This window comes from Taudactylus pleione, unplaced genomic scaffold, assembly GCF_031769625.1.
Source record: "Taudactylus pleione unplaced genomic scaffold, aTauple2 ptg000310l, whole genome shotgun sequence".
Lineage (NCBI taxonomy): Eukaryota > Metazoa > Chordata > Amphibia > Anura > Myobatrachidae > Taudactylus > Taudactylus pleione.
Window position 1 is genome coordinate 2188517 of NW_028284711.1, and position 25800 is coordinate 2214316.

General features: G+C 50.9%; 2 protein-coding genes across 5 annotated transcripts in view; one reads left to right on the forward strand and one right to left on the reverse strand.

Annotated features, from left to right (window-relative positions):
• Positions 1-9920, reverse strand: part of DNAI4 (dynein axonemal intermediate chain 4) — a 58392-nt gene extending 48472 nt beyond the window's left edge. The window contains exons 1-2 of the mRNA XM_088442388.1: positions 9798-9920; positions 6412-6583 (exon numbers count right to left, since the gene is read on the reverse strand). Coding sequence (XP_088298514.1) covers positions 6412-6583; positions 9798-9844 — 219 coding nt within the window. The 5' untranslated portion in view covers positions 9845-9920. The remainder of the gene's footprint in view (positions 1-6411; positions 6584-9797) is intronic.
• A 67-nt stretch (positions 9921-9987) lies between these two features.
• Positions 9988-25800, forward strand: part of MIER1 (MIER1 transcriptional regulator) — a 32906-nt gene continuing 17093 nt past the window's right edge. For 2 of the 4 annotated variants that reach the window (XM_088442389.1, XM_088442392.1), the window contains exons 1-3: positions 9989-10101; positions 15629-15653; positions 23708-23853. In XM_088442389.1, the coding sequence (XP_088298515.1) occupies positions 10093-10101; positions 15629-15653; positions 23708-23853 (180 nt within the window). In that variant the 5' untranslated portion in view covers positions 9989-10092. Of the gene's footprint in view, positions 10102-12135; positions 12240-15628; positions 15654-23707; positions 23854-25800 lie in introns of those variants that run through there. The other 2 variants (XM_088442390.1, XM_088442391.1) reach the window with 2 other exon arrangements.

Below are 25800 nucleotides of genomic sequence, written 5' to 3' on the forward strand. Positions count from 1 at the left end.
GGTGAACACACGCGGTGCTGTCGCCAGGCCAAAAGGAAACGCCCGAAACTGAAAGTGGTCACTGCGGATTGCAAACCTGAGGAACTGTTGGTGGCGCAAAAGAATAGGGGCATGCAGGTAAGCGTCCTGTATGTCCAATGACACCATGTAATCCCCAGGTTCCAGCGCCAGAATGATGGACCGTAGGGTCTCCATCCGAAACTTCGGCACCCGCAAAGACTTGTTGAGAGCTTTGAGGTTGAGAATCGGACGATACGACCCATTGGGTTTCTGCACCAAAAAAAGATTGGAATAGAAACCCTGGCCCCTCTGGGAGAATGGAACAGGCACTATAACGCCAGCCTGGAGCATAGTGTGCAAGACCTTCCGCAGCTCCGTGGCCTTGTTCCGGTCTGATGGTAGACCCGTGGTGAAAAATCGAGCCGGGGGTCTGTGCCGGAAAGAGAAGGCGTACCCGTGGGAGACCACCTCGAGAACCCAAGTGTCTGTCGTGGTGACCGACCAACACCGGGCGAACTGCAGCAGGCGGCCTCCCACTTTGGGATCCCCCAAAGGGAGGCCCGGACTGTCAGGCCGCAGGCTTGTCATCAGGCTTAGGGGCCGGGCGTCTGGTACTCCACGCCTGCTTCCGGGGCTTGGCCGATTTCTTGGGACCAGCCTGTCGGGGAAAAGACTGTGGTTTGGGCCTGCCCTGGGCCCTATAAGACCGAAAGGACGATGGTCCTGAACCAGAAGGAACAGCGGCCGACGGGAGACATGCCGATTTGGCTGCCGCCAGCGTGGCCACAATCTTGTCCAGATCTGGACCGAAGAGAACTTCTCCGTTAAAGGGCAACGCCTCCAAACCCTTTTTGGAATCAGCGTCCGCCTTCCAGGATCGCAACCACAAGGTGCGACGAGCAGACACCGCTGCTGAAAAAATTCGAGACACCAGGGTACTAATGTCTAAGGCCGCCTCGTTGATATAAGTGGCCGAATCACGGAGAATACCAATCAACTCCGTCTATTCGGCCAGACAGTCGGAATCAAAGGACGCCTCCAATGAATCCGCCCAGCGCTCCATCGCTCTGGCAACCCAGCAAATGGCCATAGCCAGCCGCGCTGCCCCCCCCCCCGCAAGGGAATAAGCGGACTTCAGGCAGATCTCCACCTTGCGGTCCGTAGCATCCTTAAGGGAGGACATGGATGGCATCGGCAATGTGGCACTACGGACAAGACGTGTCACGTGAGAATCCACCTGTGGAGGGGATTCCCACTTAGCAAAATAATTATCCGCGAACGGATAAGCCATCGCCAGGCGCCTCTGCGGCTGGTATCGCTTGCCAGGCTGTTTCCACGCCTCCTCTAAATGGTCTACTAACTGACCCGAAAGAGGAAAGACTGTGGTGTCACCTTTCACATCCTTAAAAAAGGCATACTTGGATTTAGCAGCTGGGGGAACTTCGTCCTCAATCACCAAGGCTGTGCGGACTGCCCGGATAAGTCCAGGAATATACACCTTGGACCTAGCGTCAGCGTCCTTAGTATGGAGAGGTTCCTGATCGTAAGGATCCAGAATCTCCCCATCATCAGACGTCCCTTCGTCATCCTCATAAGGAGCCGACAGAGACGCCACCGGCCGTTTATGTGGCCGCATCACAGCCTCCCCCTGCAACACATCCGACAAGTGGTGTACAGAACTCGTCAGGGAGTTAACCCACGCCGGCTCCTGAGAAACCGGGAGAGGGGAAATAGGGAGACTGCGGGGTACCACCAATTGTCTTGGGAAACCCTGCATGGTTGACGACACCACTGACTGCTGGGACAAACCCATCTGCGTAAACGCGGGCTGCGGAGCTAACTAGCCCACTAAGGTTGTAAGCACCTGAGCGAAACAAGCCCAGGGCGGCTCCTGTACCGGTGCTGTAACCGTAATAGGCCGCGCCATTGACAAACACTGCCGGCAGAGGCCCTCCGCGCTACCCTCCCCCTCCGCTAAAGGTACTTTACACGTAGTACACTGTAGCCGGAGAGGAAAATCACTTTCAGACATGATGGTACCAAGTATGTGACCCCTCTCACCAATTGTATTTTAAAGAGGCGAGAGACCACCCTGCAGCACCGCACCGCAAGGGCTTAGCAGAAAGAACAGGGACAGTAATAAAGCTGACAGTCAGAATAGAAGATACAGGCAGCAGCGCTAGCACAGTCACATACAATGCAAAGAAAATCAATTCCTGCACTAACCAGCGCTGATCACTCAACTACGCAGACACAGAGTCTGGTAGGACACAGCGCTGCATACACAGACCTGACCACAGCGGAGGAGAGGTATGCGGGGGGACCCAGACCACGATGCCTCCGTCCAGGCTTCCAGCAGTGTTCACCATGCGTTCAGGAAGATGGCCGCCGAGGAGCAGAGAGGAGGCTGGCCTGGGGGAGGAGCGCTTCCACAGGGCCAGTCGGCAGTGTGCAGAGAGGCTGTGTGCAGCGGGGGAGGCGCCGGCTGTGAGACAGGGAAGGCGCGCTCCCCTGGCATGCATTTAACCCCCGGGACGCCGCAGCGCTACCGCTCTGCTGCGGTCCGCTGACCCAGGGGGGTAGTGGAAGCGCAGGTTACATACCTGGCTCCACGCTGCAGCCAGTCCCCAGGGAGCCCCCTGCCTGGGGACTCTGGACCATGTAACAGCGGGGACCCACCGCGGGACCCCGCTGCTTGCCTTGCTGTCCCCCTTGATTCCGGCCATGGTCCGGTACATCTGGGGTCACCGCTAGCTGTGACCCCAGATGCTCACCAGCATCCCCGGATCGGTACCGGCGTTCTGGTACCGGCGGGGGTGTAGGGAAGACAGCATGGACGTCAGGACTGACTGTCCATGCTGTACATCCAGATGTGCAGACACAGCTGCATGCAGGAAAACTTCAGGGGCTCTTCTTAGCCCCACTCCAACAGGTGCCTTGGCTCGGGGGCGGGGTATAGGAGGGGGACCCTAGTGCATCCTGGGAGGCTGAAAGCTTAACTCTATGGTGCCCGATGACTGACGTCACACCTATACCCCAAGGTATCCTGTGGATACCCTATGGACCCTGAAGTAGAAATAATTACACCTTGTGTGTAAGAAGATCTCCATTCAGTGCTGATGACGTTGCTTTGGTTGAGTGGAAGTGCTGGGCAGGGGCGTATCTACCCATTGGCCAGGGGCGCTCGGATCCCTAGATACACCCCTGGTGCTGGGTGCAGTTATCATTACATATTCTCATTCTGTATGTATGGAAATTAAAACGCTGGCAAGTCTGCTGGGTGCAATTCTCAATATATATTGTTATTCTGTATATATGGGTAATTACACAGTGCCATGTCTCTTGTTCTGTATGCAATATAAGTTTATGAGGCCAGGGGTGAAGAGAGGAGGGGGGATGGGTACGGACTACGGACTACCAGGTCCAGGGGCCTCTGTGGGAGCCAGTGATGTAAGGATCACATCCCCAGTGTACGCCCCCCTCTTTGTGCACAATGCAATAGTATGCGCTGCAGCTACATACGTACATAACATGGGGGTGGTATCCTAGCTACCCAACCACGAGAGCAGAGCTGGCCTGACGTCTTGCTGGCTCGGTATAAGGCTCCGTAGAGCTCCAAACATATATATATATATATATATATATATATATATAAATATAGAATACACACAAAGATACCCTATTGTTTGCTCTAAAACTATTGATGATACTGATATGGAACCAACACTTAAATCTAACAGAGTGGATGGCTGCACCTTTCACCTAATATCTCTGTTAGACAGATATCGAGGGAAATGGAAACCAAGAAAGAAGAGAAAGGGCGCTCTAATGTACAAAATTTTAAAATATATTAAAATTCAAAATGTGTAAATAACACAAACTGAATAATTAAAAAAATCAAACAATTAATGCAGCAATGAAGCTACTTCAATGATCAGTCCTAGATGTCGACACAAAGGAAGAATCTCCCTTTCGTTTCCCAGAGATTAGATTTATTGAGTCCTTTGTTGGTCTTTAAATGATTTTGTAGAGGTCATAAATCCTGTTTTCAGGGTTAGCAATGATTCCTTGTAATGTTACTGAAAAATACCCTTCCACCAAAAATACACCCAAACAGGCCAATAGGCCACTATTATTATTTGAATAAAACACTTCAATCTCAGGAAAATGATTTGCACATGTCACATTTGCAGCAGACTGAAACACTTGTCAGCAGTATTTTGCAGGAGTGGAACAGGATTATTGCTTCTGAGCAATCCTTACCTGGGAGTATAAATCCATCCACTATATAAAGTGAGTCTACTCCAGTTTATTCTCCGTAAACAGATCTTAGGAACGTTTGATCAGTGTTCACATTTTCCTGACTATTAATAGGACTGATAATACAGTCATTTGATGATGTACCCCTGATGAAGTCCCATGTGGGGACGAAACGCGTTGGGTCTCCATCGTATTTTGACTCGTGTTTGATGTAAGCTCATCAGATTCACTGATTTTATTGAATAAATATTGTTCTTTTTTGTTGAGATTGAAGTGTTTTATTCAAATAATAATGTTTGGGTGTATTTTTGGTGGAAGGGTATTTTTCAGTAACATTACAAGGAATCATTGCTAACCCTGAAAACAGGATTTATGACCTCTACAAAATCATTTAAAGACCAACAAAGGACTCAATAAATCTACTCGCTGGGAAACGAAAGGGAGATTCATCCTTTGTGTCGACATCTAGGACTGATCATTGAAGTAGCTTCATTGCTGCATTAACTGTTGATTTTTTTAATTATTTTATTTTAATGCCCCTGTAGTAGTGCCCCCATAGTTATGACCCTGTAGTAGTGCCCCCATATAGTGCCCCTGTAGTAGTGCCCCCATAGTTATGACCCTGTAGTAGTGCCCCTGTAGTAGTGCCCCTGTAGTAGTGCCCCCATATAATGCCCCTGTAGTAGTGCCCCCATAGTTATGACCCTGTAGTAGTGCCCCCATATAGTGCCCCTGTAGTAGTGCCCCCATATAGTGCCCCTGTAGTGCCGCTTGTACTAAAAAACCCCAAAAAACCCACTTACCTTAATCCCCGCTCCTGCATCTGCCGCCGTCCTGTCCGCCCGGCTGCTCCTCTGAACTATGGGAGAGAAGAGAACTCCAGCCTCCGGCTAACGCGGCGCTGCAGGGAAGGAGCCGGGCGCCCGTTGGTAATAACAGCTCAGCGGCGTCCGGCTTAGGGCCTCCCTGAGGCATGCATATGAATCATTCTATATTATAGAATGATTCATATGCATGCCCGGCTGTCCGTCCATTACCCCCGGGAATTTCATTTTTACCCCTGTTCCCCGCCCACTGTACTAGACATTAAAGACAGGCAAACTCATAAAGAAACTCATTAAGTCCCTACTGTGGCCGGTCTGGACAAAGGGCCTCATTTATAGATGTACGCTAATGCCGTTGAAGCTGTGAATTTGTACGAAGCGGCTGTGCGAAGATATGCAAATGTCAAAGTCGCCGGCATTTGTATTGAGACGCCCACCGGCGGCTTGGCAAATCCAAGCGATGCAGCATTGGCCGCAGATCAGTCGATAATTGGCCTTCTGAGTGACCCTACTGTCACGCGGGAAATGAGACGCCGGAGCCATTCTTACTGCCCATGGGATCACAGTTACACGCTCAGAAGACGGTTGCGACACGCCTGTGTTTTAGTCGCCAGCCCCCCCGTTGCCGCCCACAAACGGTACCTGTCTATCACTTTGTGAAAATATCCTCACCGCGAGCCACAGCAGTAATGAAACTTGATGCCTGCGCAGTGCTGATGTCGGACGCAGTGGGGCGATTTTCTTATCCTCTGCGTATGCGTCTAAGTCTCACCGCGCATGCGTCCCGATGGTGTTCGTGCAGAGTGGCAGTTCTAATATCAGATACACCCACAGAGAAGTGTATTATATATGTAGTGGGAGGCGGCTTAGCGCATGCACAGCGATGCTCCGACTTATGGGCGTGGTATGGGAGTGTGGCTGCCGTTTCGGTGAAAGTGGCTGCGTACACAGATGCTCAGTCACTCACATAGGCGGCCATACTCGGACGGAGAAACCGCACCTGCCATAGTTCCAACAGTGCGACCGATGATGTCTAAAGATGCACTAATCGGAATTTATGCGTCTATGGACGCTTACATTGAGCGTCTCAGTCCTTGCATGTTTGGAAGCACGGATGTACACCAGGGACGGACATTGTAACGGTATTTGTATAAAGTCAAACATGAGCAAGCGCCAGTAGGCGCAGGTACAGGCGCCGATGACTCCAACTGGGAATCAGCCCCTGTAAGTGTAAATAGCTGTAACTGTATGTCTCCAGTAGGGGAAATAAATTGTATGTAAATCTAAACCCCATGTACATATAGTGATATTGTATTTCTCTACTGACCGGCACAGTTTGCTTCCCACTTGATACAGAGTATTTATCCATGATCTTGCCATCACCATAGACACTAATGCTTCTTCTGCTGGAAGCACCCTGCATGCTTCTGTTCGCTCGACTCTGTGTCACGAAACCAGATATATTGATGATCTTCTTCACATGCGAAGCCATCTTAGGCCTGAGACAAAACATTAAGAGAAAATTAGACAATCAATTAATGAGAGCCAACAGCCTCATTCTCCCCCCCCCTTTGCATAATGTTTCTGATCCAATATATGCCCAAGATAAATGTCTGGAATTCCCCTGATTCCAGATCTGTTGAATGGCATGTGACAGTGGGGAGATTGCACTTGATCTTACAATATGCAGACAAAAGTGATTGGACACCCCGTGCTTCAGCTGGTTTGGCCTGGGTCCACTAGTTGTAATGCATGGTCACATTAACTCTGAGAAGTATAGAGATGCAATCAAGAACTCTGGCCCTGATTCAGAGCCGGACGCTCTGACAGAGCGCTCGCTCTGAATCAGGGCCGTCCCTGCTCCTTTTTGGAGCGGTCTGGCCGTTCGCATAGCTGTGAGTGACCACCCACAGCTATAGCGAGCGGCCAAAATGATGGTCGCGATGGTCAAGACCATCGGGCTTGCGACGAGACCCTGCGGTAGGGTCTCGCTGCCGCAAGCCCAGGAGTGCTTTTGGCTCTATCAGAGCCAAAAGCACTCCCACTGACATCACTAGTGATGTCAGTGGGGCTGAACCCAGACGGAAGGCGTTCCCACGGGAACGCCTCCGTCTGGGCAGCCACGCCCCCGGCACGCCCACCAAAGGGGGCGTGCTGTCAATCACCATCGATAGCACGCCCCCTTTGGTGCGAGACCCTTAACGACGGCTTGGCCGTCGTTATTCGGGTCTCGCGCATGCGCACGACGGAGCCGCCTCCGTCGTACGCATGCGCACTTGGGCTCGCGAGCAAATCTGAATCAGGCCCTCTGTGCTCAATAAACTGTGGCAGTTCTAACAGAAACTACTAATGTTTTTATCAGGGCGACAATGCCACCTGTCATATTTCCAGGGCGACGCTGGGCTGGTATACAGGAAATTCCGTAATCCGGATGGGCTGGCCAGCTCAGAGTATAAATCTTAACCCCACTGAGAATCTCTGGGACGAATTGGAGCGTCGGGTGCGTTCTAGGCCGCCTCGTCCTCCCTCAGTGTCACAGTTGGTCACTGTACTTAGGACGGAATGGCAAAACATACCGCCTGCTGCTGCCCAGGAACTTGTGGACAGTTTTCCAAGAAGGGCGTCTGCTATAATCACTGCACGTGGTGGATCTACAAAGTACTGACGTCAATAAAATCTTGTAGATCTATTTGCTGTCAGTGTCCAATCACTTTTGTCTACATAGTGTAGTTCATATCTACCGACTTTTAGGCTACCCCCTCCGAGAGGGGGCAGCCTGGTCGGGTCTCTTGTCACAGCAGGTGGGTGGTACAGGGGGGCGTGTCGGTTCAACTGCGTCATTGTGGCCCCCCCACTGTACAGAGCCGATAATACAGGCACTGTAAAGCAGGGGGCGGGGCTACTATTACACGAATCAGCGTGAAACACAACATCGGCCCCCCAAACTTCCCACTTTTGCGCAGTAAGTGGGTAGTCACTGGAGTGAGGGCGGCAACAGGGAGGGGTGTGGGGCGGGGTGGGGGGTGTGGGCCGGTTCCGGGAGACTTGACTAGTCCTCCGGGTGGTCGGGAACGCCACCCGATTTTTGGGAAGCTCCCGACCATTTCTGGAGAGTAGGTAAGTATGGTGAAGTTGTGTGCAGCGGTGTGGTTTGTGGACTTGCATGGCAGGATGTGAGTGTACAATGTTTAATGATCCCCTGTGCAGGACCTGTACTTGCACCTGAAATCTTGTAGCAAAACCAACCACTGGTCAGAAGAAATACTGTATTAAACTAGTAGTATATATGAAATGTATTTCACATAGAAGTTCATTTGACACTACAGTCTTTTTAAATCAGTTTTACAAAAGTATTAATCATTGCTCTGTGCTGCTGGGAGACCCTGCTCCTTCCACTACATAATTCAGTCTGTGGCTTCCTGCTGCTTTTATTCCCCTGCTCATATCATGTGATTGGCCCTGTCACATGTAGCCAATGGTGTATCTATGTATGCTCTCACGAGCAGGGCCCTCTTCCCTCATGTGCTTCTCCTTTCCCTTACACTATCTTATCCTCCCTACAATGACATCTAACCTTTGGTTGCTGCCGCCCTGCTGCATATTTCAGTGTTACCATCACGGATGCAGCAATGTCTATAAACCATGTATTTGTCTTACATTATTTTGTAGTGTTACACAAATGCAAATATATTGGCCAATCAATTGATCGGCCAACATATCGGGTGCCCATCGGCCAGTGTGTACCAGTGATATATCTGTGAACGATGTCATTTACAGGTATATTGCGTCGGCTGTGCTGCACAGCCGATGGCAGATATATCTGCAGATATATCTGCCCATCGTGCTGTGTGTACGGGATCGGTCTATGGGCAAGCCGCGGAAGGGGGGCGTGACATGCCCACCGGCCAGTGGGACCTGTGGCCAGATGAAAAACTGGGTATGGTTGGCAGGTGGTGTTATACACCTGTGTTGGTAATGGGCAGGGGTATTATAAACATGAAGCCTATGGGTATTATGGACAGGGGGTGTTATATACCTGACTGTGTGGGTATGATGGGCAGGGGCTATTATATACCTGTGTGGGTATGATGGGCAGGGGCTATTATATACCTGGCTGTTTGGGTATGATGGGCAGGGGGTATTATATACCTGGCTGTGTGGGTGTGATTGGCAGGGGTATATATTACCTCAGTGGGTATAATGGTCAGAGGATATTATATTACATCAGTGGGTATGATGGACAGGGGGTATTATATAACTATGTGGGTATGATGGGCAGGGGCTATTATATACCTGGCTGTGTGGGTATGATGGGCAGGGGGTATTATATACCTCAGCTGGTATGATGGGCAGGGGGTATTATATACCTCAGTTGGTATGATGGGCAGGTGGTATTATATACCTCAGTGGTGGGTATGATAGGTAGGGGATATTATATACCTTAGTGGTGGGTATGATGGGCAGAGGGTACTATATACCTCAGTAGTGGGTATGATGGGCAGGGGTACTATATAATACCTCAGTAGTGGGTATGATGGGCAGGGGTATTATATGCCTCAGTAGTGGGTATGATGGGCAGGGGTATTATATGCCTCAGTAGTGGGTATGATGGGCAGGGGTATTATATGCCTCAGTAGTGGGTATGATGGGCAGGGGTATTATACATCTTGTACACTTGTATATAGCAGCCACAAGGGTCTGGGGGATACTCACACGCTGGTCCCGGGGTGACGGGCTCGGGGCCCCGTGGGCCCGGACATGTTGAGGGTCCCGGTTCTCAGCAGCTGCTTCCGAATAACGCGTTCTATGTCACCATGGAGACGCAGCGCCGCGCCTCCTTTTCCAGACAAGCCCACCAGCTACTGCCGCCAAAAGTCACGCCCCCTCCAGACCACGCCTTCTGCTGCGACCCGATTGGCTGCGCCCCCTGGCGGACGCCGCTCTGGTCGCTTCCGCCTCCATCCGGGCTCCTGCGCTGACCCGCGATGTGACCCGTCAGCTCGGGAACATGGCGGAGGTAAGGAGTGAACTAATCTATACACCGTCCCCGGTTCCGGAGCGTCCCCTGCGTCCTCCGACGCTCCCCACATTCCGGGCACAGGGCCCAGCCCTCCCGCCATCACCACTTGTTGCCGCTGCCGCCCGCTCCAACGCTCCCAAACTTCTCCCCCCAGCAACGGGCGGGGGAACCTCAGCTGCCGAACCCCCGGTCCCATCCCCTCAGCTGCCCCCTCCTGGGTCCCGGTCCGGCCGCCACACCGGGAGCTCTCTCTTCTGGCTGGGCGGGAAACCGCTCCCTTCCATCATCAGTGCTGGAGCCCTCCCGCCATGGGGGTATAACTGTGCCGGGGGTCCACCTGCCCGTGCATCCCCCCTCGGGATCTCCCACCTCCCTTGCACCCCCCATAATCAAGCCACTGCCCCTGACTGATGCCTCCTGCACACTGCTCCTGACTGATGCCTCCTGCACCGTGCCCCTGACTGATGCCCCCTGCACTCCTCCTGCACAGTGCCCCTGACTGATGCCTCCTGCACAGTGCCCCTGACTGATGCCCCCGGCACCCCTCCTGCACAGTGCCCCTGACTGATGGCCCCTGCTCCCCTCCTGCACACTGCCCCTGACTGATGCCCCCTGCACCCGCCCTCTCCATACTGCCCCTGACTAATGCTCCTTGCACCCCTCCTGCACACTGCCCCTGACTGATGCCTCCTGCACAGTGCCCCTGACTGATGCCACCTGCACCGACTCCCTGCACAGTGCCTCTGACTGCCCCCTGCACAGTGCCCCTGACTGAGGCCCCCTGCACCGACTCCACCCACTGCCCCTGACTAATGCCTCCTGCACAGTGCCCCTGACCGATGCCCCCTGCTCCCCTTCTGCACTCTGCCTCTGACTGATGCTCCCTGCACCCGACTCCCCCAACTATCCTTGACTGATGCTACCTGCACCCACTTCCTCCCACTGCCCATGTCTGATGCCCCCGCTCCTGCCGTCTCCCCTGTCTGATGCCCCCACACTCTCCTCCCCCACTTCCTCTGTCTGATGCCCACTACACACGCCTTCCCCCACTGCCCATGTGATGCCTCCTGCACTTGCTTTACCCTACTGCCCTGACTGATAACCCATTTACCCGCTGTCCCTGATTGTTGCCCCTGCACTCACCTCCCCCACTGTCCCTGACATTTGCCCCTGTACCCCCCCCCCCCCCCCCGCTGTCCCCGACTAGCCCCCTGCACCCGGCCCCCCTGTCCCTGACTTGTCCCCGGCCCTAATTGATTCATCTGCTTCCCCCACCACCGTTTAAGACTCAATCCCCTTGCACCTGGCTCCGCTTGCACACCTTTCCCCCCTACTGTCTGTACCTGATGGCCACCCACTGTCCTGCTTCAATTACTGTCTGTGACTGATACCCATGCACACAGCACACTCATTGTCTGACAGGTACCACCTTGCACATGGCCCCCTACTATTAATCTGTTTGTGACTGGGATAATTCTTCCGTCCCTGCACCCAAACGTCACTTTTATGACAGAACCCCACCACACACTCCTGGCCACAACGCTGCCTGTGATATCCACAGCCCTGCACCCGACACTCCTATGTGATAGATCCCACTGTCTGGATCCCTGCTGATTGTTCCTCTGGGGGTGCCCACTAATCTTGAGTCTGCCACGGTGCCCCCTCCACCTGCCCATTATGGAGACTAAAGATTTTCTGTCCAACCATCCAACTAGTTGATTGGTTGGAATGAAAATCTGGTAATGTATGGGAGTAACTGGTGATCAGCAATTTGCTCCTAAATGCCAGAAAACAGATGAAAATGGTCGGTCAGACAAATTTGTTAAATGTTTGATCTAAACAATTTGTTCAAACAGTTTTTGTCCATTTTCTGGCGTTTGGGAGCAAATTGCTGATTGTCATTTGCTTTCATACCTTACCAGATTTTCATTCCAACCAATCAACTAGTTGGATGGTTAGACAGAAAATCTTTAGGTGTGTGGCCAGCCTTAATGTGTTTTATACTAAACTTCATTTTGGTCCTTTACCAGCAGAATTACTTCCTCATCCAGCTGATTCTGTCACGTTTCACATTTGGAACGTGACGTTTGGAATTTGTCTGAAGAATTTCTGCTGGCCATAAAGGGAAACAGAAAGTAAAGTGCCCCTTTGTGTTTACGCTATGTGTGCATGGAATTTAGGGTGGTTTTATTAGTGGAGCTTGTCATAGGATTTCCTAGTAACGTATCAGACTGTCAGTATTATCTGTGAATGGCTTTGAGGATCCAGAACTGTCATTTAGATGTCATCAATATAATCAGTCTCCTTATTGCCAAGTGAGTACTTCAGATTATCGATCGACAGGGTGTGAAATCCTCAATCACAGCATGCTCAGTATTGACCTATGGAATTACATGAATACTCCATCCAGAGTTTGTTTACATAGAGTTCCCCCGATTGATTATATGATCTGATAACGATCTCCATTTCTGTTGCCTTGGGACAGTAGAACGTGACGTTGCAGGTGTCTGCTAATGACTTTTTTTTGCTACTGCGCATGTACAAAAATGTCAGAACATAAAAGAAACGTTTAGGCTGCGCTTATCACTTAGAAAATCTCACAGTAGCAGCGATTGCAAAATAAGCAGGGATACTCCTTTCCCTGAGTGTAGGGTAAACCGTAACAATACCCAGCGCTTGCAGAAGATATGAGTTCATACTATATAAATGAATAGATATACATATACACCCACTGCCGTGGCCAAAAAGGTTCGCTATGATTTACCGCTGGCCGCAGCGGCAGCCCGACATGGGTAAAAATCCTGACTGCACTAAGGTATAAAGTATAAACTAACCCTAATCTCCCCTTCTAAGTGCCTAAACCTAACCCCCCATTCCCCGCTGCCTAAACCTAAGTCTCCTGGGGGGGGGTGCTTAACCCCCCCCCTCCCCTAACCTAACCTCCCGAGGGGGGGGGTGCCAACCCTAAGTCCCCCCCGGGTTACCTTTGATCAGTAAGCCAGGTGTCGGGCTCCCGGCGTAGGTACAATGAAGCCTGTCATTTAGCCCATGCCGGGATTAGACAGTCGGGATTCCGTCTGTCGGCTTCCCGGCCAAAAGATTTGAGAATGACACTAGTATTGTTTTTCACAAAGTTTGCTGCTTCAGTGTATTTATACCTTTTTGTCAGATGGTGCTATGGTATACTGACGTAACATTACAGGCATTTCATAAGTGTCATAGGGCCGTATTCAATTTGGAGTGAAAAAGCCGTTTTCGGCGAAACTTTTTCGCCAATGATGTCATTTTCTCCGATTCCATTTATCCCCGTATTCAATTTGTCCAACTTTTCACCGGTGCAAAAAGTTTGCGCCTTGTAACCAGTGGAAAAGTATCACCAATGGGTGCCCGGCGTAAAAAATGCAGAATTGGGGTTTTGGGGTACAAAATTGTGGCCACCCCCCTTGATGCTAATTGCGTCAAAAACGCTATGAAAACCCCACAAGATACCCCAAAAAAGCACTTTGAAAAAGTGGGCGAAAAAAATGAAAGCGGGGGTACAAAAGCAAAAACTAGCGAAATAGCCTTTGTGGGAGTCTGTAAGTAAGAGGGAGGTGTATTTTAGATTGCAGGTGCTTGCTGAAGGTGGTTTTTGACTCTTTTTAATGCTTGATTTTAGCAACTTTAAAATATGCTTGCACCATTTTCATGTACCCCAAATATGATGGGAATACTAAATGCTATTCTTCACCACTGTCCCAAAGATGCTAAATAGCGTCTATTGAGACCATTCAAAGACCCCAAATACCTTCTACACAGCTAATCGGGGATACCCATAGTGAACCCCCATGTCAGAGCATCTTTTGGGGGGTGTCAGACTGATTTCCCCAAAAATGACATCACTTTTTGCTCATTTCATTCTTGCCGGGTCCCTTTTTCGCCAATTTGGAATTGATTACAAGGTTAAGTGGGGAGGCGCGTGATACTTTTCCGCACCCAAAACCTCCGATGACGGCGAAAAGTCTGGCAAGGGACTTTTCCCTCCAAATTGAATACGGGCCATAGGCTTTTATTGACCATTACATTAAGTTTGTGCAAAGAGTCAATATTCATCCTGATGAAGTGGTGAAACGCCCCGAAACATCGATTGCTAATGCAGTCGTTTTTTCACCAGCCTGGGAGTGCCGCCTGTTTATTCTTATTGGATTACGTATGGGCACCTGTTCCCCAAGAGGAAGGCACCCTAGCCAGTTCTAGTTGGTGCCAGCAGAGTGCCGGTTCATATATATGTGAGATAGATATAGATATATATACATACATACACATTTTATTTTTTCTATCTCAGATGGACAACCGAATAGATAAAGTAACGCAAAATTCAATCCCCACCATCAACATCGCATCCCTCCAGCACAAGTATCTATGCGGTGCGAGGGAAAACTTGCGATGTCGGCACTACCGGAACTGGCTGATGATATGCGCGCAGCCAGACTGCGGAAATGCCCCCGCAGCACATTGCACCAAATTTATTTCCCACTATGCAGAATTTTAGGACTCAAGTAACTGGTGTGACCTCCCCTTGGGCAGCAATTGCTCCATCCAAACATTGGCATTCGTAGCTCAGTCCCTCACATTGGCATTGTGCCCCCTTCCTCCTTACAGATTGGATGTTGGTGCACCTACCTCAACATCTCTATTGGTTTAAGGTCTAGATTCTGACTTGGCCGCTCCAAGACGTAAACTTTTTCTGCTTCTGCCAGTTTGTACTGGCAGAGTGACTTGTGGTTATGGTCATTGTCTCGCTGTGCGATTCTGTCGTGTTCATGCACAAATACTCTGACACTATAGGATTTGCTGGTACAACCCAGAATTCATAGTCCCTGGCCCCAGGGTATGATGCTGCGACTACCTGATCACGTTTGGAATGTTGTTCTTATATTGGGGTGCAGTGTTTGGTTTTCTTCAACAGTGTTTAATCCTAATTCACAAATTGGTGTATGTAGTCTCCTGTCTTCATCTATAATGGTTATTGTGATGATGAAAAAGGATCCAGCGAGGGTCTGATACATTTGATGAGCAAGAAAAACTGTCTGATGAGGTGAAATAAACGTTCTTGCTTTATGCCACAAGTTGGAGAGTGCCCTCCTTTCTGCACGGGATGCCGACGCCGTCATCCTGACAGGGTTAGGATACCGACACCTGTCAGTAGGTATCCTAACCCTCCCTCCCCGGTGCCTGAACCTAACTCTCCCCCCTCAGTGCCTAACACTAAACCTCCCCCTAACCCCGCTCCTTGCCTTCGGGATTCCGACGGTCCGTGCGTGTCCTCTCTGTCATTGGTAAATCGGAACCTGCTTTTGGGAATAACATTATACAGTATATAGCGCATGTGAGTTGAATTACTGTAGAAACACTGATTTGCTGAACGGTGTTACAATGTTATTGCTGTGTGTCCTACTTTGTTTCCTAGCTGTCAGTCATTGTGTGTAACGTTCCCGTTATTGCAGATACATCTCAGCCTAATAACATTTACTTTCCTTTACAGCCTTCTCTTGGGAACGCAAGCCCAGGTAACGTACACTGCCATCTTCCTTTCTGCATTATGTCTATGTACATGAGAATACATTCTATGTTATACCCAGAACAAAAGTCCATACATTATTAGATGACTTCATTAAAGAAGTTCAGGGAAGATGATTTATTTATGGCGGCTTTTGGGTAATCTGAAAGCAATTTTATAACTAAACGTGAGTCATGCAGAAAAGATTAGGGGTAATGTTCTGCACACTGCAGGGAAACAGCATAGTAACTTATACAGAGCAATGAGTGCTGGTAACCAGCCCAAAATGCCAGTATATTATACCCAGCCTGCATTCACATTCTACCCGCCCTGGGCCCAATACATAACCAGCCCTTACCCAATCCCCCCTCCCTTGTAGCTTCTATACCCCCCAACCCCCCACTCACACAGCGGAGCACCCCCAGCCTCTGCTTCCCCGCAGGGTTGCACCACAGCTTCTGCAACCTCCTCACGCACACAGAGGATCATCCCAACCTTTAAGTAAAGTAAGTATAAACTCCTCCCTCCCCATATCCTAACCCTAACCTCCTGGGGGGGTGCCTAACTCTAAGTCCCCCCCACCGGGAGCCCTAAACCTAACCCGAAACCCGTGGCGCCCGGCATCACTTCGATCGGGGTGGCCGTCTCCCGGCGTCTGTAAAATGACTTGTGTCTAGATTTAGACGCCTGTCATTCAACCCTCGCCGGGATTAAGTAGTCTGGAAGCCGGCGGTTGGCTTTTAGACCGTCGGCTTTCAGACTACATCCCCTTTGCTTGGCCAAAGTTATTATAGCTAGAACATGGTTTGATCCTGAACCTTCAGATATTATTAAGCGGAGAACACTTGTTAATGAAGTCCCTAATCATGAGCCCTATTTATATATACACACAGAAATGCCATTTCCAATTATGACAGGATATGAGATCGCTGGTGTAATTCTCGATTTGGTCTACATCGCAACACACACACACACGCACACGCGCACACACACACACCGTATCCAACAGTTACCCCATTATACGTGCATTGCTTTCATATCGTGCCGCCTTGGCGTTTGTTGTCTTTATTTATTTGGTTTTGTTTCTTTCCTTATTCTATATTTTCTACTTCAGGGTCCATAGGGTATCCACAGGATACCTTGGGGGTATAGGTGTGACGTCAGTCGCAGGGCACCAAAGAGTTAAGCTTTCAGCCTCCCAGGATGCACTAGGTCCCCCTCCTATACCCCGCCCCCGGGCCAAGGCACCTCAGTTTAGTTTGGTGCCCGGCCGGAGTCGGGTGCACCTGTTGGAGTGGGGGCTAGAAGAGCCCCTGAAGCTTTTTCTTCATGCAGCTGTGGCTGCACATCTGGATGAACAGCATGGACAGTCAGTCCTGACGTCCATGCTGTCTTCCCTACACCCCGCCGGTACCAGAACGCCGGTACTGATCCGGGGATGCTGGTGGGCGTCTGGGGTCACAGCTAGCGGTGACCCCAGATGCTCCGGACCATGGCCGGATTCAAGGGGGACAGAGGTAAGCAGCGGGGTCCCGCGGTGGGTCCCCGCTGATCACATGGTCCTAAGTCCCCAGGCAGGGGGCTCCCTGGGGACTGGCTGCAGCGTGGAGCCAGGCGACCAACCTGCGCTTCCACTACCCCCTGGGACAGCGGACCGCAGCAGAGCGGTAGCGCTGCGGCGTCCCAGGGGTTAAATGCATGCCAGGGGAGCGCGCCTTCCCTGTCTCACAGCCGGCGCCTCCCCCGCTGCACACAGCCCTCTCTGCACTGTGCTGACTGGTCCTGTGTCAGCGCTCCTCCCCCAGGCCAGCTTCTCTCTGCTCCTCGGCGGCCATCTTCTCTGCAACGCATGGTGAACGCTGCTGGAAGTCTGGAAGGAAGCATCGTGGTCTGGGTCCCCCCGCATACCTCTCCTCCGCTGTGGCTCAGGTCTGTGTATGCAGCGCTGTGTCCTACCAGGCCCTGTGTCTGTGTAGTTGAGTGATCAGCGCTGTTAGTGCAGGAATTGTTATTTCTCTGCATTGTATGTGACTGTGCTAGCGCTGCCTGTAACTATTCTTCTCTAAACTGTCAGCTTTATTACTGTCCCTGTTCTTTCTGCTAAAGCCCTTGTGGTGCGGTGCTGCAGGGTGGTCTCTCGCCTATTTAATACTTAATTGGTGAGAGAGGTCACATACGTGGTGCCATCATGTCTGAAAGTGATTTTCCCCTCCGGCTACAGTGTACCACGTGCAAAGTACCGTTAGCGGAGGGGGAGGGTAGCGCGGAGGGCCTTTGCCGGCAGTGTTTGTCCATGGCGCGGCCTATTACGGTTACAGCACCGGTACAGGAGCCGCCCTGGGCTTGTTTCGCTCAGGCGTTAACAGCTTTAGTGGGCCAGTTAGCTCCGCAGCCCGCGTTTACTCCGATGGGTTTGTCCCAGCAGTCTGTGGTGTCGTCACCCATGCAGGGGTTCCCACGACAATTGGTGGTACCCCACAGTCTCCCTATTTCCCCGCTCCCGGGTTCTCAGGAGCCAGCGTGGGTTAACTCCCTGACGAGTTCTTTACAGCACTTGTCGGATGTGTTGCAAGGGGAGTCTGTGATGCGGCCTCATAAAAGGCCGGTGGCGTCTCTGTCCGCTCCTTATGAGGATGACGAAGGGACGTCTGATGATGGGGAGATTCTGGATCCTTACGATCAGGAACCTTTCCATACTAAGGACGCTGATGCTAAGTCCAAAGTATATATTCCTGGACTTATTCGGGCGGTCCGCACAGCCTTGGTGATTGAGGACGAAGTTCCCCCAGCGGCTAAATCTAAGTATGCCTTTTTCAAAGATGTGAAGGGCGATGCCACAGTCTTTCCTCTTTCGGGTCAGTTGGTGGACCATTTAGAGGAGGCGTGGAAACAACCTGGCAAAAGATACCAGCCGCAGAGACGCCTGGCGGTGGCTTATCCGTTCGCGGATAATTATTTTGCTAAGTGTGAATCCCCTCCACAGGTGGATTCTCACGTGACCCGTCTTGTCCGTAGTGCCACATTGCCAATGCCATCCATGTCCTCCCTTAAGGATGCTACGGACTGCAAGGTAGAAATCTGCCTGAAGTCCGCTTATTCCCTTGCAGGGGGGGCAGCACGGCCGGCTATGGCCATTTGCTGGGTTGCCAGAGCGATGGAGCGCTGGGCGGATTCATTAGAGGCTTCTTTTGAATCCGACTGTCCGGCCGAATAAGCGGAGTTGATTGGCAATCTCCGTGATTCGGCCACCTACATCAACGAGGCGGCTCTAGACATTAGTACTCTGGTGTCTAGAATTTCTTCAGCAGAGGTAGCTGCTCGTCGCACCTTGTGGCTGCGATCCTGGAAGGCGGACGCAGATCCAAGAAAGGTCTGGAAGCGTTGCCGTTTACCGGAGAAGTTCTCTTCGGTCCGGATCTGGATAAGATTGTGGCCACGCTGGCGGCAGCCAAATCTGCTTGTCTCCCGTCGGCCGCTGCTCCTTCTGGTTCTGGACCATCGTCCTTTCGGTCATCTAGGGCCCAGGGCAGGCCCAAACTACAGTCGTTTCCTCGACAGGCTGGCCCTAAGAAATCGATTAAGCCCCGGAAACAGGCATGGAGTACCAGACGTCCGGCCCCCAAGCCAGATGACAAGCCTGCGGCCTGACGGTCCGGGTCTCCCCTTGGGGGATCCCAGGGTGGGAGGCCGCCTGCTGCAGTTCTCCCGGGGGTTGGTCGTTCACTACGACAGACACTTGGGTTCTGGAGGTGGTCTCTCACGGGTACGCCCTCTCCTTCCGGCACAGACCCCCGGCTCGATTCTTCACCACGGGTCTACCATCAGACCGGAACAAGGCTACGGAGCTGCGGAAGGTATTGCACACTATGCTCCAGGCTGGAGTTATAGTGCCTGTTCCATTCTCCCAGAGGGGCCAGGGTTTCTATTCAAATCTATTTTTGGTACAGAAACCCAATGGGTCATATCGTCCGATTCTCAACCTCAAAGCACTCAACAAGTCTTTGCGGGTCCCGAAGTTTCGGATGGAGACCCTACGGTCCATCATTCTGGCGCTGGAACCTGGGGACTACATGGTGTCATTGGACATACAGGACGCTATGGCGGTCATGGCGGCTTCTCTGCGGCTGCAAGGAGTCCGCATGTTGCCGTACTTGGACGACCTGTTATTGGTGGCAGGATCTCCAGAGCTCCTGTTACGCCACTTGGACCTGACCATTGCACTGCTGCAACGGCACGGCTGGCTAATCAACTGGCAGAAGTCCACTCTAATCCCGTCTCTGAGGATTCTGCATCTTGGAGCCTTATTGGACTCGGGACAGCAAAGGATCTTCGTGACGGAGGACAAGATCTCTGCTTTACAGTCAAGGGTGCGCAGTTGTCTGCACAGCCGCCGGGTGTCCTTACACTCGGCGATGAGGTTACTGGGCTCCATGGTGTCGGTGTTCGACATGGTGGAATACGCCCAGTTTCACTCTAGACCTCTGCAGCACCTGATCCTGTCCAAGTGGAACGGGCTGCCTCAGTCTCTGAAGTTCCAGACGATTGTGCTCACCCCGGAGGTTCGCCTGTCCCTTGCGTGGTGGTTAAAGACGACCCACCTCAACAAGGGACGTCCGTTCTGGGTTCCAAATTGGGTCCTGTTGACAACGGACGCCAGTCTTCGGGGCTGGGGAGCAGTTTCGGGTCCACACTTGTTCCAGGGCAGGTGGACACCGACAGAAGCGGAGCTTCCAATAAATATCTTGGAACTCCGTGCGGTCTTCAATGCTCTCCTGCAGGCACAGCGGTTTCTCCAGGGTCACCCGGTGCAGGTCCAGTCGGACAATGCTACCACCGTGGCCTACATAAACAGGCAAGGAGGAACTCGCAGTCGGGCGGCTCTCGTAGAGGTCTCTCGGATCCTGGTTTGGGCGGAGCGCAATCTTCCGGCCATATCAGCGGTCTTCATCCCGGGAGTGCTAAATTGGGAGGCGGACTTTCTAAGTCGCCAGGACGTTCATCCAGGGGAATGGTCCCTGCACCCGGACGTTTTTCAACTACTGGTGGACAGGTGGGGTCTTCCAGAAATCGACCTCATGGCGTCCCGGCACAACAACAAGTGGCCGGTGTACGGGTCTCGCACAAGAGACGAAGGGGCGTCTCTGGTGGATGCTCTGTCCGTCCGGTGGACGTTCAGGTTCGCATACCTGTTCCCTCCGGTCTCCCTTCTTCCACGGGTAATCCGGAAATTCAAACAGGAAGGAGGGACGCTCCTGTTGATAGCTCCCGCGTGGCCCAGACGGCACTGGTTCTCAGACCTTCAGGGTCTGTCCGTGGACAGTCCTCTGCGGTTGCAGCTACGACCGGACCTTCTGTCTCAGGGTCCTTGTCTTCACCCGGACCTGACTCGGCTGTCTTTGGCGGCGTGGCTGTTGAGACGGCCATGCTGAGGTCCTGGGGGTTTGCCAGCTCTGTGGTGCGTACCATGTTACGAGCTCGGAAACCGTCTTCCGCGAGGATATACCATCGCGTGTGGCATACGTTCTTCCAGTGGTGTCGACCGAGAGGTTATGCACCGCGGGAGTTTCGTCTGTCTCGGATTCTCGCCTTCCTGCAAGCGGGACTAGATCATGGGCTTCGCCTTGCTTCTTTGAAGGTACAGGTTTCGGCCCTATCTGTCTGGTTTCACCGTAGGATTGCTACAATCCCGGATGTGCGCACCTTTATGCAAGGTGTTCTCCGTATTCAGCCGCCCTTTGTTCCACCTGTGGCGCCTTGGGATTTGGCTGTGGTCCTGAGGGCTCTCCAAGGACCGCCGTTTGAACCACTGGGCTCAGTTAATATTAAATGGCTAACAGCTAAGACTGTTTTCCTTCTGGCCGTTGCTTCAGCCAGACGTGTTTCTGAGTTAGGGGCTCTTTCTTGTAGACCCCCTTTCTTGGTTTTTCATGGGAACAGGGCAGTGCTCCGCGCTCGGCCCGAGTTTCTTCCCAAAGTTGTTTCCCAGTTTCATGTTAACGAGGAAATAGTTGTTCCGGCCTTTAACTCACCGGGTCTTTCCGTGGGTGAGGCCTCTTTGGATGTTGTGCGGGCCTTAAGGACTTATGTTGACCGCACTTCTTTGTTTAGGAAGTTGGACGCTTTGTTGTCCTCTATGGCTTCTGTAAAAAGGGTTGGCCTGCTTCAAAGCAAACTTTGGCAGCCTGGATCCGTATGGCTATTTCTGAAGCTTATCTTCATGAAGGCCTACCGGTCCCTCCTTCTCTGAAGGCTCATTCCACTAGGTCTGTGGGTCCTTCGTGGGCAGCTCGACGTGGTGCCTCGGCAGTTCAGATCTGCAAGGCTGCTACGTGGTCTTCTGTCCATACCTTCGTGAGGTATTACAGGTTTGACACCTTCGCCTCTCAGGATGCTTCCTTCGGGCGGCGGATTCTCCTTTCTGCACAGGAGCGTCCCCACCCTTAAAGGATACTGCTTTGGGACATCCCCAAGGTATCCTGTGGATACCCTATGGACCCTGAAGTAGAAAATATGAGATATGGTAAGAACTTACCCTTGTTATCTCTATTTCTACGAAGTCCATAGGGTTCCACAGGACTCCCGCCCTGTCGCACCTGTGCTGCAGATGGGCTTTGCTCTGGTCACCGGTTTTCCGTCTCCCTCTGGTGAGAATGTGATTCTTGTATGTGTCCAGATCTTTGTTCTCTCTCTTCCTTCTCCTCCTCCGGCCTATGGCTTGGTAACTAACTGAGGTGCCTTGGCCCGGGGGCGGGGTATAGGAGGGGGACCTAGTGCATCCTGGGAGGCTGAAAGCTTAACTCTTTGGTGCCCTGCGACTGACGTCACACCTATACCCCCAAGGTATCCTGTGGAACCCTATGGACTTCGTAGAAATAGAGATAACAAGGGTAAGTTCTTACCATATCTCATATTTTTGGCTTTTATGATTCAATGTAACTCCTTTTTATCAGTTCTTACCACTGTTACTTCTATCCGCTAACTTTTATTATTACAGTCTGTACAGGCTGCGATTATTGTTACATGATTGTTTTTGCTTTGTTTTTTTTTTCTTTAAATCTGCTACTTGTTGTTCTTTTTGGGGTTTGTGTGTATCTGATAAACCTTTCAATTAATAATACCTGATTTAAAAAATAAATAAAAAGTCCTTTCTTTGTTGTGATAGGATGCCCACATTTTCCTGAGAAAGATAAACCTGATAATCTATTCTAAGTAAATCAGGAGAATTTCCGCAGTTAGCTGACCATGAGTATGTTCCAGATAAGCTGGGGCGGGGTAGTATGTGTAATGCCAACTCGTGGACATTTATTTAAAGCATGTCGATCACCTACCGGGGTCTTCCACCTTGGCCCTCCAGCTGCTATGGAACTACAGATCCCAGGATGCCCTGCCACAGTTTTAGCATGCTGTTATATCAAAACGGTGGCAAGGCATGCTGGGATGTGTAGTTCCACAGCAGCTGGAGGGCCAAGGGTGAAGAGCCAAGAGTCCTATGTGTTGTGAAGCAGCCAATCAGCTGGCAGCCTATCCGTTCCTTGGGAGTTACGGATATCGCCAAGGCATGAGTGTCGGGCTCTATAGGTGACGGGGCAATTTAAAGCAGCTTTGGCGTAAAAATGTTTATTCTATTGCAGCCTATAATTCAAAATAATGTTCTTAGTACTGGTAAAAATCTAATTCCACCTCAAACAGAAATCCCAGTTTCCGGTGGCGACCGTCAAATTATTAATCCAAAATAGTCCGTACCTGAGATCGGAGGTTCCACCCAATCCAGCGGGTTCAGTGACCCTGCCAATGCTTCAGGCTCTCCATACAGCTTGCATGTTTCCTGCAGTGAGGAGATTGGGGAGCATCACTGAACTTCAGATAGGTGGAGCCTATCCTGACTGTCCTGGTTTTAAGGATAATCCATGCTTGAGCACAGGTGGCTTAAATAGTACCTATTAATTTAGACATGTCTGCTCAAGCACAGATATCCTTAAAACCTGGACTGTACGGTGGTCATAGTATGCTTAATGGTTAATTGGACCTCCATGCAAAACTGTACTTTCTTTCATTTGTGTCCAGGAGGCTCTGCTGCGTCCGACGACCACGAGTTCGACCCATCGGCTGACATGTTAGTTCATGAGTTTGACGATGAGCGAACGCTGGAGGAGGAAGAGTTAATGGAGGGGGAGGTGAATTTCAGCACGGAGATTGAGCACCTGGAAAGGGTGAGTGGGAATCTGTTAACCTGTTTGCTGCCAGGGCTAGTGGAAATGTCGTACCCATGTTGGCCTAGCTTTCAGAACTTTTTTCTTTTCTGCAAGCTGCTTTTAATGATTCGCTGTTCTGTGTGTGTCATGTGACAGCCATAGCAACCACAGTCACGTGACATGATGTAATGTGCCCACTGGTATTGGGACGCCCCTATTGTCAGCATGCTTGTTCACAGCGCTATCCCACTGCCCCCTCCTTGCTCTGCCATCATATACATGGCGGGAGGGCCCTGACTTGGGCAAGGGGGCACAATCCTTGGGAGCAAGCTTAATTGCTGAAATGCAATTGCATCCCTGATGGACTATGCAGCAATATAGTTTTACCACACAAAGGGAAGAGTTACTGGGGGGTGGGGGCATCCCAGATATAATATTTGACGTTATGTAAAATGGGTACAAATCATACTTTAATAATAGTGGTTAAAACAAGTGTACAATTTAAATGTCTGGACTCCAATGAGTACACAAAACACCCACAACATAGGACACACGCGCACACACGGCTTACATGAAAAAGAAAGCTACTAATCCTGACTTGTAGATCCATATGCCTTTACACTATCAGCTATTTGCTTTAAGATAACAACTAATCAAGTTATCTTGAAGGTGTTTTAATTGAAACGTCACAACTGTAATTTTCAATTGATGTCTGTAGTTAATAAAGATCAAATCTAGGATACGAGATCTGTGTAAAAATATCTCCTAGGAATTCTATGCTAAATGGAGAATCTGCAGGATGTACAGGTTTATAGGACGATAGTACATGTGCAGGTTTATGGGACGATAGTACATGTGCAGGTTTATGGGACGATAGTACATGTGCAGGTTTATGGGACGATAGTACATGTGCAGGTTTATGGGACGATAGTACATGTGCAGGTTTATGGGACGATAATACATGTACAGGTTTATAGGACGATAGTACATGTGCAGGTTTATGGGACGATAGTACATGTGCAGGTTTATGGGACGATAGTACATGTGCAGGTTTATAGGACGATAGTACATGTGCAGGTTTATAGGACGATAGTACATGTGCAGGTTTATGGGACGATAGTACATGTGCAGGTTTATGGGACGATAGTACATGTGCAGGTTTAGGGGACGATAATACATGTACAGGTTTATAGGACGATAGTACATGTACAGGTTTAGGGGACGATGGTACATGTGCAGGTTTAGGGGACGATGGTACATGTGCAGGTTTAGGGGACGATGGTACATGTGCAGGTTTAGGGGACGATGGTACATGTGCAGGTTTAGGGGACGATGGTACATGTGCAGGTTTAGGGGACGATGGTACATGTGCAGGTTTAGGGGACGATGGTACATGTGCAGGTTTAGGGGACGATGGTACATGTGCAGGTTTAGGGGACGATGGTACATGTGCAGGTTTAGGGGACGATGGTACATGTGCAGGTTTAGGGGACGATGGTACATGTGCAGGTTTAGGGGACGATGGTACATGTGCAGGTTTAGGAGACGATGGTACATGTGCAGGTTTAGGGGACGATGGTACATGTGCAGGTTTAGGGGACGATGGTACATGTGCAGGTTTAGGGGACGATGGTACATGTGCAGGTTTAGGGGACGATGGTACATGTGCAGGTTTAGGGGACGATGGTACATGTGCAGGTTTCTGTATGGGCGCAGCTGGGCTGAAAGATGTTTGCACTTAAAATTGGATTGGCTGGCGATCTTGGTGGTTGTAGCTGTAAGAATGTTGGATGAGAATTCCTTGCGTGGGTGTACTCAGGCACAGCGCTGGCAGCGGTCAGTTGGGTGATTGTCACCATTAGTAGGGCAGGATTTAGCATGAGTGGCACCACAGCTCCATTATTTACATGTATTCCATGTACACAGTGCCCCTTGCACCAATGGAGCTGGTGCCCTGGCAGTGCC